A 13,349-nucleotide genomic window follows, 5' to 3' on the forward strand; every position below is an offset into this window, starting at 1 on the left:
TCCATCCTTTTGACTGTCCCCTCCGCCCGTCTCACCACCATGGGGAGCAGAGCCTTCAGTCGCTCTGCTCCCCGACTCTGGAACTCGTTACCACCTCACATTAGAAACATAAAGTCATTCTCACAATACAAATCAGAACTCAAAACACACCTTTTTAGATCTGCTTTTTCCACCTGACAAAATTGGTTTGCCTGATTTTTTTATAGATTTTATATAGATACATTGTCTTTTCTTGTTTGTTTTATCTATTTACTTTTATTTACTTTATTTACTTTTTTGATTGTTACATCTTATTTTCTGTTGCTGCTGATTTTGTTCTTTGTACGGTGTCCTTGAGTGCCAGAAAGGTGCCTTTGAAATAAAATGTATTATTATTATTATTATTAAAGATGGGTTCTCTTCCAACTAGGCCCACTAACGGCATATGATATAACATACGAGATAAATTTATATATTAGCTCAGTATAGTATATACAAATAGAATACATCGTCTCTGACAGTGGTTGGAAGGAGACGGGAATAAACGGCGTCGGGCCGGTCGTCTCCTCCTGGGTTACCCTTTCACGCTAAAACTACAACCTGTGCCGGCCCAGTCGCCCCGGGCGAACGCAGATCACAGCTCGAGCAACGACAGGATAAAAACACATGTATATGGAAGTGAAACATCTGGTGGCTCTCTCGTGAATAAAACCACCTGAACGTATAAATATAACCCTGTATATGTGAGTGAGTACGGGACGCCATGCTAAATGTGTTTGGAATCTATCAAATGCATGTAGAACCTGAGTCATTTTGTCAAACGCAGGCAGAGGGAAGCCACATGAGACGGAGATTGTTGTGAGCTTATGTCTGTACAGGGGAAGACTGGCAGGGATCAGGACAGCTGAGCTTTAAAAAAAAAAAAAAACATGGGAAAGAAACGAGGAAAAAGTAAGAAAAAGAGAAAAAAATTTAAAAAATCACACGTGTTGCGTTGGGATGCCGTACGGACCCCCACGTCCTGACCGGGCCCCTCGCCGTGCTGCGTCACATGGTTCTGCTGTACTGGATGCCGGTCTTGGAGGCGATGTTGGACCAGGGGAGCAGGGAGCGCAGCAGCGACTGGGCCTGGCGGTACAGCCTCTGAGGGATGGAGCAGGGGCTCAGGCTGGCCAGAGTTGAACCGATGTGCTGGATATAATCAGTGGAGCAGGAAGTTAAGGACTACGTCACGTATCGTTTAGTTACCAGACATGGAAGAGCGCCTCAACATTAATGCTGTTTAAAAGGGATATTTCAGACATTCTGAGGGAGGTTTAGTGTAAAGGTCGAGAGACATTATCTTACTTGTTGTACATAGCTCTTTGACAGACGTCCGTTTGGAGAAACACTTTCATTCTGACCAGACCGATGAGCTAACGGCTAGTCCGAACGCAGCCTTTTAACTCCATTATCCAAAATTTCACAGCGGTTTGTGTGAACGCCACTTTATAAACATTTACACTGCCGTCAGTTCTGCATTGCACAATTTTTACAGGTCAATTGGAAGCTGAAATGAAGGCATTTCTCCCAAAACAACCAAAGTAAACAGTGATGTAGACGTTTATATAATAGTTTGTGTGAATCACTGTGAATGAAGTTGCTTTAGGATGGTAAATGTTTCAGTATTGGGCCTGCTTGGGTTGTCATGAGAAGCTAATGATGACTCCTCTGAGTGAACCCGCTTCCAAAGCTGACTTCAAACGACTCCAGTCTTCAAGGCTTTATAACGAATCATACAAATGTCATTATTTCAACCTTTAAATTGCTCAGTTTCACATTACACTGTTATTGTAGCAGAAGTGTTACGATAACACTGTTGGAGTTACGATATACCGTATTTTCTGCACTTTAGGGCGCACTGGATTATAAGACGCACTGTCAATGAATGGTCCATTTTCAAACTTTTGTCATATAAAAAGGTGCGCGGAGCCCTGCGCGACTCTAACTGAGCCTTAATGCTGCGAGCAACGCGGCTTTGTTGTTTTCCAAAGTCGTACTAAAACATTACGACTTCTTACATATATGAGGTGCTCCAGATTGTAAGGCGCACTGTCGTTTTTGGAGAAAATTGAAGGCTTTTAAGTGCCCCTTATAGTCCCGAAAATACAGTAATAATGTCGCACTTTCAGGCTGCAATGGAAAGGCTACAGCTAGCTGCCGCTGTCCTTTTTCCACGCTTGAAAATTGACCTTACTCATCACTCACACCGAGGCACTTCCGTATGGCGGAAACTGTGAGCCTCAGTCCCATTATTTCCTCGTAAATCCACCAGTAATTGGTGAAAGAAAAAAAAACAAAACTATTTTAAACACGGCGATGTGATGCTGTAAGCAGCCGTGGAGCCCCGTTCGTTCACATCCAACAAGGAGAGAGGAAACAGGGAAGCTCTCGTTCAAACTTTACACCAAAACAGCCGATTGTTTTATCGATTGTTCATTTTATTAACGTCAAACCGACGGACCGACACCTTCTCCTCCCTGTGAGTTCACCATCCCAGGGGCTGATGGAGGGGAGTCTGTTTGGTTCGGTCTAACACCTGGGACACCTTATTTAGTTTGAAATATTTGCTGCTTAAAATGAAATAACACCACAGCTCATCTGTAAGTGAACAGATGGGTGTAGCGTTCAGCTCCGACCGCTGCACGCTTTTAAACCGTCGTCCAGCTTTAATCTTCAGGATGAATAACTACCACCTTACCCTGTGGTTGTCCTGATATGCTTCCATTGGAAACACCCCCCAGAAGAAGAACAGGAAGCGTTCTTGTCCGCTCTCTGGGACTAAAAACGTCTCTGTCACAAAGCTCTGGTTTGGTACAGAACAATACAGATTATCAACAGGAAAAGACTTCATATCTAGATCTTCATGTTCCTAATGCAGTGTTTTCCAGAGCTCGTTTTAAGGCAGCAGCAGCCCACAAAGAGAGCGAGAGGCCTGCTTCTCTGCTTTTCACAAAAGGATATAATATCGTCCAAGGCGGATGACCCCCGTTGATGTAGAGCACGTACGTGAATCCGTCTTTGAGGACGCCGCGGATGGAGTAGTAGTAGGGCAGGTAGTGGTGCTGCCTGAAGTCCCTGTTCTCGTAGAAGTGGATGGCAGTGTTGTTGGTGGTGAGGACGTGCAGGTAGATGGCCTTACAGTGGTCCTGGGCGGTCGTTGAGATGTGCTCCTTCAGACTGTCCAGCAGCAGGGAGCCTGGGCGGGAGCGAGAGGGGTCGGTCAGAGAGATGGAGACAGAAGCAGCTGGAGAGAAACATGCCTGACGCTTATTGCCAAACTGCGGGATGAAATCGAAGTTCCCTGAATAAAACTTCGAGGAGAACAGGCACAGAAAGAACCTTGAACCCAGGACCTTCTTCCTGTGAGGCAACAGTGCTAACCTCTAACCCATCGTAGCCCAAACAGCTTAAAAGTGCTGTCAGGGAGTGAGAGACACAGGCACGTGGTTACCACGGTAACACTAATGATAGTAGCTTCAGCATTTCTTTTGATCTTGTTCTCCTTCCACTTCTTTAACGGTTTATGCGTCGAATCAGAAGCATTTTGTCAGCTTAGATGATTGGAAAAGTAGATTTGGGCTCAAGAGAAGGAAGTGTGTGCGTCAGAGATGCAGGAATAAAATTCCTTCAGAAATGTTCTAGTTATTCGTTACATTTTAGCATCAACTACATAAAACTTCGGGCGGTGTAGCATTTCAAAAAAAATATCAGAAAATCACAAAAGGAAACGACACATCTTGACTCAAGGCCAGAGTTCAACGGCTCTCATGGATGTCCGGGTGTAAACAAAAATAAAAACATTTTCTGATCAGATTTTACCTATGCCGTGTTTCCTGAACTCTTTGACCACGCCCAGGCTGAGGATGTAGGCCACCTGTGTGTCCACGGGAAAACTGGAGGCCAGGATGTCTCCATCCTAACACACACATTGAACACACACAAAGAAAGAACGAGGGGATCAACATGCAGCACTCGCAGTTAACGTGAAAAAAACATTTGTTTTCTGATTTAGTATCCACTTCCTCTCTTTGTCATTTGGGATCAACCTGAACTCGTTCAGACCGTCGGGATCTTTGTCTAAGCAAATCAACCGCAGCAAAGGCAAATGAGACAAATGCAAATCCTGATTCGAAGGGAAATTACGGCGTCGACTGTGAAAACTGCAGCCAGATTTCAGATACGACCGAACTTAATGTTGATCTTTAATAAAAGAGCCTCAGCCAACAAATGTACTGTTTCAGCTGTAAGTTTAACACTCTGACACATGAATGCTTCAGATTTTAGAAATATTGGTCAAATTTTAAACTCAAAACAAGTTTAGCAAATTCTTTTAGAATAATTTCAAACGTACTTCCGTATTTTCCGGACTATAAGGAGCACTTAAAAAACGACAGTGTGCCTTATAATCCGGTGCTCCTTATATATGTAAGAAGTCGTGATGTTTTAGTACGACTGTGGTTAAACTACAAAGCTGGAGGCGTTTATACTTGACGCTTACGTCGGTGCGGTATTCTTCCGTGAGTTTTGAACCGTTTGATTATCTTTCTATCTTTTTCCCCTCATCCCCTTGTCCACATATCTTCCATTTCAGACCAATATGCGTCTCTCAGTCAGGAGCATCACGGCGACACACTCGTGAGCGAACAAGCCCCAACGGGTCGGGTCGACGCGCGGCAGGGACGGACCTCCTTGTGTACTTTGGTTCGGCTTTTGATCTCGGCCACGATCATTCCCACGATGCTCCCTCTGAAGGTGGCAGCGAGGGAGAAGAACTTCTTGTTGGAGGTGATGTCTTGATACCATGAGTCCGGGTACCTGGAGTCAAACACCAGATGAGAGAGCAGAAGCATGGATTTTCTTTTCAGCGGGGTTCATATGACGTTAGGCTGAAATAATTCAAAATATGTAAACAATATAGATTTCATTACAAACTGTACCAACCAAAAATATGGAGTTTCTTAAATTTATAAATAAGTGTTGAAATTATGGGTTTCTTTGTCGACATAAAATCACAGTTTGGTGAACTATTATCTGTACCTGTGTGTGTTTGTCTACCTGTTAGCAAAATATGTCATGAACCAATGATCAAATTGATAAGAAACGCAAACTAACCGTCGGACGGACGTCAACAAACGACTGACTTTTGGAGTCAGCTCAGTTCAAGATGGCCACCGCAGCTAATCTGACCTCAGCATAAGCAAGAATGACTCCAACTGAGTCAGTTTTACAGGTTTTGAGCTAAAACAAATCACAACAAATCACCGAATTTGTTGTTTAAAACTTTGACATGCAAGGTGGTGGGTGTGAGGCACTCCTTAAAGGAAAGCTAGTTTCATTTTATTATAATATTATGAAATAAAAAGGTTAAAATACGACATCTTATCCTTCTAATTTGCATTGTAAATAGTGTCCAACGGGCCATGTGTAAAACAGAAAGCTTGATAAACTCCAAAACTGAAAAAAACTGTGGAGTAGCCTCCCACTTCAACAGGTCCTCCAGATGTTTGGGTGAATTTAAATCTCTTCTAAAAAACTCACTTGTTTTCCTTGGCTTTTAATTCTGGGGAGCTGGAGCTTTAGGCCAGTTATGTTACTGTTTCTTTCTGCTTTTATTGCTTATTTCATCCTGTATCACTGGGTTTTTATTTCTTTATTTCACAACTTGTTGCCCTTTTTTACCCGTGAAGCACTTTAGTCACTTTATTGTGTGTAACAGTGCTGTATAAATAAAGACTGATTGGCTGGTTGACAGGAAACTAACACGTATGCACTTTTTTTCTTAAGCAAATAGTCCAAAAACAAAACGTTTGTTTCAGTGATTTCACACAAACTTGTTCCAAAGTAAAAAGGCAATTGAGAAGTGATCATCTGAATGTGAAAATCCAAAATAAATAAAATGTTAAAACACTGGCATCGAGCTCGGTGAGTGCATTTAAACAATGTTTATAAAAGAAACAGAGGGAGTTTCAAAGCACAAAAATTCTGACGCTTTAGGCTTTCCGTACATTAACCCCTCGCTCTCCACCGCTCCCGTCTGTAATCACCAGAAACCTGAAATGTTTCCACACAGCTGACCTAAAAACAGCCTACGCTTCATCTGAACCAACTGTTCTTGCTTTGCTTTTGCGTGAAGTGCTTTATGCCCCATTTCCACTGGCTTGACTTGAGCAGCCCCACTCTACTCTACTCGGCACTGTAAAAAAAATGCATCGCGTTTCCACCAGCCAGTTTGGTCGTTAGCAGAGGACCGCTCCAAAGCCACACCTCCAGACTTCGGAAGCGCTATGGACAACGTTGGTTGTTGCTGTTTTTTAAACTTATGGGGATTCTCCTGAGACTTCAGGAAGAGAGGCGCAGTGGAAGAAATGCTCTGGATGCTGCGATTGTTGCGTGGAGTCGGACGGCTGTTATCCGCCGGAGATTTCAGGCTTTACAGGCCTTCAGCTGGGGGACAGACAGGCATAAACGTTGCAGGGTAAGCTAACACTGCTGTTTATATTCCTATTACTATAAAACTTTTAATACAGTAGTTGTGTTTTTCGCTCTTCTTACGCTTCAATCTGGCCACACCCACGACCAATGAGTGCATAGGAGCTAAGCTACTTCTGCACCACGACAGTTCGGTATGAACGCCCCCGGTTAATACGCATCCATTTTTTGCATTTCGAGCCAACAACACACTCTAATAGAAAGTTTGAATAATAAATGTTTTATTACTCTGTGATGCTGCAAAACCTTTCACAACATCGTGGGACAAAAAGTCTCTTATTGGAGCCCGAGACGCAGAAATGGACGCGTATAAAGAAATGAGGCAAAGCTGACAAAAGATGAGATATTTGCTTTGTCTGTGAGTAAAAGTCAAAGTAAATATCAGAATCAAAGCTTTGTTTAAATTTCTTCTTCTCATACTATCCCAACTCTAGTTTGGCGTGGTCCTGAGGGAAGTGTGTGTGTGTGTGTGTCTTACTCGATTGGGAACCAATCGCCACAGAGCACTTTGACATTCTCTATGTCATCGTGACAAAGGAAGCGGAGCTGGACTTCACTGAGAGCTGTGGGAGGCACCACGTCACTCATTCACCCCTGCAGAAACACAAAGCGGAGCGGTTCGGTCAGTCTGAAATCATCAGTCGCCACACAATCAGCGGCGACTGGCAAGTTCACAAGATTTCAGTGAAAAAAACAACAACTTGAATCAGTATTCGGGATGCTGATTGGGAGAGCTATACTGTCAGATGATCTGAGCAAGCAGCAACATGATACACAAAAAGGTATATTAAACGGGCGAGCAACTAAAACCAAAGTAACTCATGAAACCTGCCATAACAAATGTTATAAACTTAAATGAAATTAAGATTAAACGTCTGGTCAACAAGAGTGCCAAGTGCAGCGCTACATCAATCATTAACACTTCCTGAAAGTTTACACAATGCAAATAAAAGGAAATAACATCATCTGTCATAACAGGATGTAAAAAAAAACATTTACATCCCGAACAGGTCATAAAATGGAGTAAACGCGACGGTCGACTCCAAATATTTGGCTTTTCGTTTAAGATGGACTGATTTCTTCGTCCTGGTGCATAAAAAAAACCTGAGACTGTGAACAGTCTGTCCCTGCAGCATGCAAATACACGGTCCTGTTCCCAGTCCAGAGCAGGCTTAGACCACAGAAAGTCAGAGCTGGGAGTGGAAGACAACTTTCTCTTTCTTTTGTTCACACCATAGAGAAATACAGGAAAAAGCCTCAATACAGCTCAGGCTTCCAGGCAGCCCTTTATTAAGCAAAGTATTAGTAGTAAATTTATGACAAAAGAAATAACTCTGATTGTGTCCTCCTTGTTAGAGTTTATTACGTGTTGTAAGCTGTGTGGGGATGAATGCAGCATCAACACTGTTTATTAGAAACATTTGGTGATAGAAGAAGCTTCTTACTGGCTATAAAAGGCTGGATACGTCTTTAATAGCTGGATACGGTTTGACTTTGCATTAAAATGAATTACGAGAGACTGTAGTAGCTGTGTTTGTTATTAACCCTTATTAGCGCCTTGTGGTAATTAGCACTCCGGCTAGCCCCAGCTAACGCTCGGTTGCTAAGCTAACGCACCTGGTTTCACAGTCGGACTGGAAGAAAGTGAGACGGAACTGAAATCCCGCGGTGTCAGTCGGCGCTGTCGCTACTCCGGACACAGCATCGTAATGGACCGGCCTGTTCCCGACCTCTCAAAGCCGTCTCATCGCCGTGTCCCCGGGTCAACGCCAGCCGCTCCACTCCGTCTCCTCTGCCTGGATAACAGCTGGATGTTTTCTTCCTGTTTGGAGTCGCTACACGGATGACGTCACCCCGAGGAATTCTTCTTCGTGAGTTCACTAGACGTTTGGCCGCAAATATGGCGGCGCTTTACTGCCACACACTGGACTACGATGGCGACAGTTTAAAATAATAATAAATAAAAACAATTTCTTTTTGAGTCAACTATAAGCAGTTAGGGCTGAAAAAATACAATTATCTTAAAGTATCAGAATAAATGATTTGTCATATAAAATAAATGAGACATACTATTGGTATGTTAGTACCACCATCACCCCTATTTCAACATCTCATAAAAAAAAATAAAGATAAAAAATAGCAGTTTGAACCTAAGATAATAAAACAGAATATCACTGAGTCAACACAAAAATCTGTTTGATTAATAAACCCAAATGACCAGCAAGTGACCAACAAATACACCCAGTAAGCTGTATTTTCATTAAATGCATTAACTTCCACCTTTTTTTTTTTTAACAAACTCAACAGTACTTTCATGAACATTTCATAAACATAAAATAAAAAAGTCCAACAGCTGAGAAGTAGTTTCAGAAATACTCCAAATATGGACCCACTGACTATATAACAGTGCCTTATTACAGTTCTTCAGTCACTTATTTAAGCATTAACCATAAAACTGACAAATTAATCAAAATGTAGAGTTTTTTAAACCTGTTTTATTTGCCCAGGCAAAGGCCTGTGACCCACTGAAAACAAGTCCATGACCCACTTTTTGGGTCGCAACCCACCAGTTGAGAATCAACAAATATATATGCTGTTTAAATATTTAACTCCGGCGTGCTTTAAGAGTTTAAAAACAGTCATGGAGTCAAATCTTTCCATGCAAAACACGAAAAGAATCAACTAAAATGTTTAAAATCCATTAGTGCTAATAACACACAGTCGACACGTAAGAGCTCACCTCAACATTGCATTTGTTTGTTTCAGGTTATGACTTTCCCCTGGAAAACTGGAGGACATTTGCCAAGTTCCCTGCGCCGCTGTCGACAGGAACCTGCAGGTCAATGGAGGCACATCTGTGAAAAGAAGAAGCTAAAACCGGAACATTCCTTAACATTTACAACACACATGACATTTCTTCTGAGAAGAACTGCAATTTGTGACAAAATGCTTACATTTTGATGTACAAACTGTACAAGAAGTATAAAGTTTGTGGTAGAGAAGAGAGTTTGTTTTGGAAAGGTTAGCTCAGGGGGTCCAGAGCCACACGGGGCTCTTTAGCTCCTCTGAAGCGACTTCATGTAACTTGGACCAAACTTTATACAGATCTGAGTTATTTATAGATTATTCTGACAACAGCAAAAGGTTGTTGTGCCAGTTTACTCATCCCGTTTTTTTGCATTATGTGCAGGGAACTTCTGCTGCAGAATGGCACTAATAATAGGTACGATGGGCTGCAGAAATTAGTAGACGTATAAACTAATCTGTAAAAACTCTTTGTGTCATATCCATGGGGCTGAGCGCTGTGAGGTGTGCATGTGTTTTTCCTTTTTTTTCTGCAGGGTGAGTCAGGCAGGTGCAGCGCTATCAAAAGGCCTCTTTAAATTGGAGCTGGATTCCTGCAACAGCTGCTAGATGGTTCCTTCACTTGTGAGATCCTGTACCTGTGTTTGTCTGCCGGTTTCCTCCTGGTTCACCCAGTTCTGGATTTCCTCTGCCTGTCCACCGTCCAACGGTCTGCTGTGCTCATCCTAAAGCCTGGAGACGCTCACAGGAAAACCACCTCCCTGAATCGCTCACAGCCAACCTCAATTTCACGGATTGACTCGCCCTCCTGGAAACACTGTCACCTCATCTAAAGTAAGATCTAACTACTCTCCAACAATATTGATCCCTCTAAGATCCCCACTTAACCTCTCACATCTTCCCATCAGCTCGGACGCCGTCTGGTCACCTCCACCTGTCCTCTGATCTCCTGCTGGTTCTGCTGCTGAAAAAAGAAGGCAATAAATTCTTATTTACCTGTGATTCCTGAGCTCTGAGTAGTTGTTGCCTGCACTAGTCTAGTTGGCAAACATGACACTTTGTGCACAGTTTCACATCATATCTGACTGAATGTTCACTAAAATGTGTTTTTAAAAGGACACTTTTTATTTAATTTACCAGTTTGTTCGCTCACTCCCCACTTTGTTTGGACAACTTCCTGACAGAGTGCATTTATTCTCTCAATTCACCAGAAAGTTAACAGTTTTCAACAAACTTAAGACTGTTTTCTGTAGTTTTGTGCATCTAATAGAAATGATTGGATTTAAAGACATAAAAAATAAGCTGTAATAATAAGAGCAACAATTTTATAGGAGAATAATAGAAATGGACTTGCTTCTACCTCTTAATTTTAGGATATTTAGGTTTTAAATAACAATAAATGGGTCTATTTTATGTCCACCCTTTACCTCCTGTGGTTTACTATTTTTTTTTTTTCTAATATGAAATAAAGCAATGTGAAAGAAAGTGTCGTTTTCTTCTTGGAGTATATGTGTAACTACATTTTTTAGGCTGATTTAAATTTTGCGTCTCTACGCAGATTTCGTTTAGTGGGAAAGGTGGTGAAATTTTCTCTTTGGGTCGTAACGGCTGCAGGGATGGACAAAGTGAAAGTGTGACATCTGCCCACTAAGATGGACGTCATGTCTTTTTTTTTTTTTTAAATCCTAAAACGTGAGCTGTGATCGTGTGAAAACTATAAAATGTGTTTAGTCCCGTAAAGTCCTACATAATGATCCACAGAAAGCTCTCTTCTCTCATTTTGTCATAAACTCATTGTGTAAAAAATTCAAAACAATGTCCAACTAAAAGTCCAAGCCCAGTACTCTCGACCTAGTTGCATGTTTTGATGAGTTTTTTTTTTTTTTTTTTTAACGCTGCAGTCTTCTTTATTTCTTCATTCCGTGTCATTATCGTCAGTCTCATTCAAAGCTAAAGGACAGCCGTGTTTATGGCGCTCACAGGACTGAAAAACTGCCCCGAGTCTCTCCGGTGTTATCCTTCCTTCCTTGCCTGTAATCGGCACTAGATTTTTTTTTTTTTTTTTTTTTTCTTTAACGCTGCAGGAGGAAAAGGAGCAAATCAAATATAATGGGCAAAGTGCTTATTTCCACCCTTAGATTTAGCTTTTATGTGAAACTAAATCATCTGATCTGGTTCCATCGTGCACTCAGTTTCCTCTTCTTTTTTTAACGCTGCATCACAAAATTATTACTTATGTTTATATTAAGGTTATCGTCAGTTAAATGTTTTTTGCTTGTTGTAAAATAAAGGTCACAGCCGGCCTGTAACAAACTTTTATCATAAAAAACAGTTGATTTTGGCACAAACTGTGAATAAAACCCAGAAAGTTTCCATCTCACATAACCCCAAATAAACTCCCTTTATCACAATTTATGCCACCTGCTGCCTTCCCATTCCCACTGGAAACACTGGCTGTTCATTTTCTTTACCCAGGGTCAAGATACAGTCACAAATTATAAGATTTGGTGCTTTTTCGACTATAAGTGTAACATTTTAAAAAGAAAAACCTTTAGATGTGTAGCTTTAAATTAACATTATGTTAAATGCTTTTATGGTTTTCCTTTTGCGCCATAACAAATATCACGTTCTAATCTGAAACAGTCTTCTATAAGTTATTTCTAATTTGTTTATTTTGCTTCCAGTGAAGTTAAAAATCTTTAAATATTCTTTCAAAGTGGTCTTTATCAGTAGTTTTTTTAGGCTTTCTAGGGGTCTTTTATAATGTTTTTTAGAACTTTGGTTGTTTTTTTCCTACCTACTTTCAGTCCAGGACCTGGAAATATTTAGATTGTTTTTTTTTTAATTTGTTTTTGAAGTCATTTAACTCTGAACCATTCAGGTGTTGAAGGCTGCTAAACTCAAGGGATGAACCAGTGTTGTGTCGACACGTAACAGAAAACCTAAAAACCAGTTTCTGAAAAGGATTCTAAGGATCTTTATTACGACACATTTTGTTCCCATCCTTAACAAAAAAACCCTGACAGAAAACATATTTTAGCAACAACAATGTGATAAATAAAGAGCTGTGAGCTAAAAACTACCAGCTGAAGGATGAAGCACCTCTTTGGTGAATTTTTTTCCGTGTTTCTGAAAGACGATACTGATCATCTGCTGTAGATAGACTTTAGATCTGACACTTACTCCTTTGCTCTCCTCTCACTTGTTCACTTTCCTCAAAAAGTTTAGAGCACACAGCAGGGGCGACACCAAGAGGGTGGCCAGGGGGGGACGATGGTCACCCCTATAAATTTGCTGGCGCCCCCCACTGGGCCCCCCTGGGCCAGACAGTCTTATCCTAGTCCTTAGCTTTTGTTTAGTGTGAGGGTTTCATTTCTTCAGGCTATTTCAGATTAGTAGGACCTCATAAACATTAAAAAAAAAAAAAACAGTTTTGAAAAACTAGTAGTTACCTCCACCAAGGAGGTTATGTTTTCGATCGTGTCTGTTAGCAAGATTCCATAAAAATTAATAATGAACAGATCTGGATGAGCTTTCTCAGGAAATGTTGGGGTTCTCACAAAAAACCAAACAAACAATTGATTAAATTTTGATGGTTATCCAGATCTTGATCCGTATTGCACTACTTTTTTATTGATGCTGTGGCCTTGGTGCGCTCTCTGAGTGCTTCTAGTTAAAAAAAACAAAACAAATAAAAACAGTAAAAAATAAAAATAAAAGCTAGTCTCATTGAATAAAGACAAAAGGTCTAAGTTGAACTGGAGCAGGACTCAAAACTTGCTCTGGGTCCAACCTGTGGAGACGCTGGAACGGCTCCTACTTCAACTTCCTGCTTCCTGTGTGGAGTCTCCTAATTTACCATGTCTAAGATCTTGTTGTTGGTAGCTACGCTGCGGTGTGACATAATAGACAAACTATTACTGGCCTCTACGAGCGGAGCCACTTGTACCTTAGCTTGCCTTAAAAAAAAGAAACTCTCCAACTTTCAAAATTTCCTAGCGGTTTACGCAAACACAACCTTTACACCACCATCA

General features: G+C 41.3%; 1 protein-coding gene across 1 annotated transcript; it reads right to left on the reverse strand.

Moving 5' to 3' along the window:
* Positions 1-19: 19 nt before the first annotated feature.
* nat15 (N-acetyltransferase 15 (GCN5-related, putative)) lies at positions 20-8,342 on the reverse strand. The gene is made up of 6 exons (XM_017439077.3): positions 8,128-8,342; positions 6,989-7,104; positions 4,707-4,836; positions 3,841-3,937; positions 2,983-3,217; positions 20-1,183 (listed from the first exon to the last, which is right to left on the reverse strand). Exons 2-6 carry the CDS (start codon positions 7,096-7,098, stop codon positions 1,027-1,029), a joined length of 729 nt encoding a protein of 242 aa, XP_017294566.1. The 5' UTR covers positions 7,099-7,104; positions 8,128-8,342; the 3' UTR covers positions 20-1,026.
* Positions 8,343-13,349: the final 5,007 nt, after the last annotated feature.

This window comes from Kryptolebias marmoratus, linkage group LG12, assembly GCF_001649575.2.
Source record: "Kryptolebias marmoratus isolate JLee-2015 linkage group LG12, ASM164957v2, whole genome shotgun sequence".
NCBI classification, from domain to species: Eukaryota; Metazoa; Chordata; class Actinopteri; order Cyprinodontiformes; family Rivulidae; genus Kryptolebias; species Kryptolebias marmoratus.

Coding starts and splice junctions, on each gene's coding strand:
- nat15 (XM_017439077.3), bottom strand. CDS start 7,098: ATGAGTGACGTGGTGCCTCCCACAGCTCTCAGTGAAGTCCAGCTCCGC. Junction 3,938..4,706: donor GAACCAAAGTACACAAGGAG/GTCCGTCCCTGC, acceptor TGTGTGTGTTAG/GATGGAGACATCCTGGCCTC. Junction 3,218..3,840: donor GTTCAGGAAACACGGCATAG/GTAAAATCTGAT, acceptor GCTCCCGCCCAG/GCTCCCTGCTGCTGGACAGT.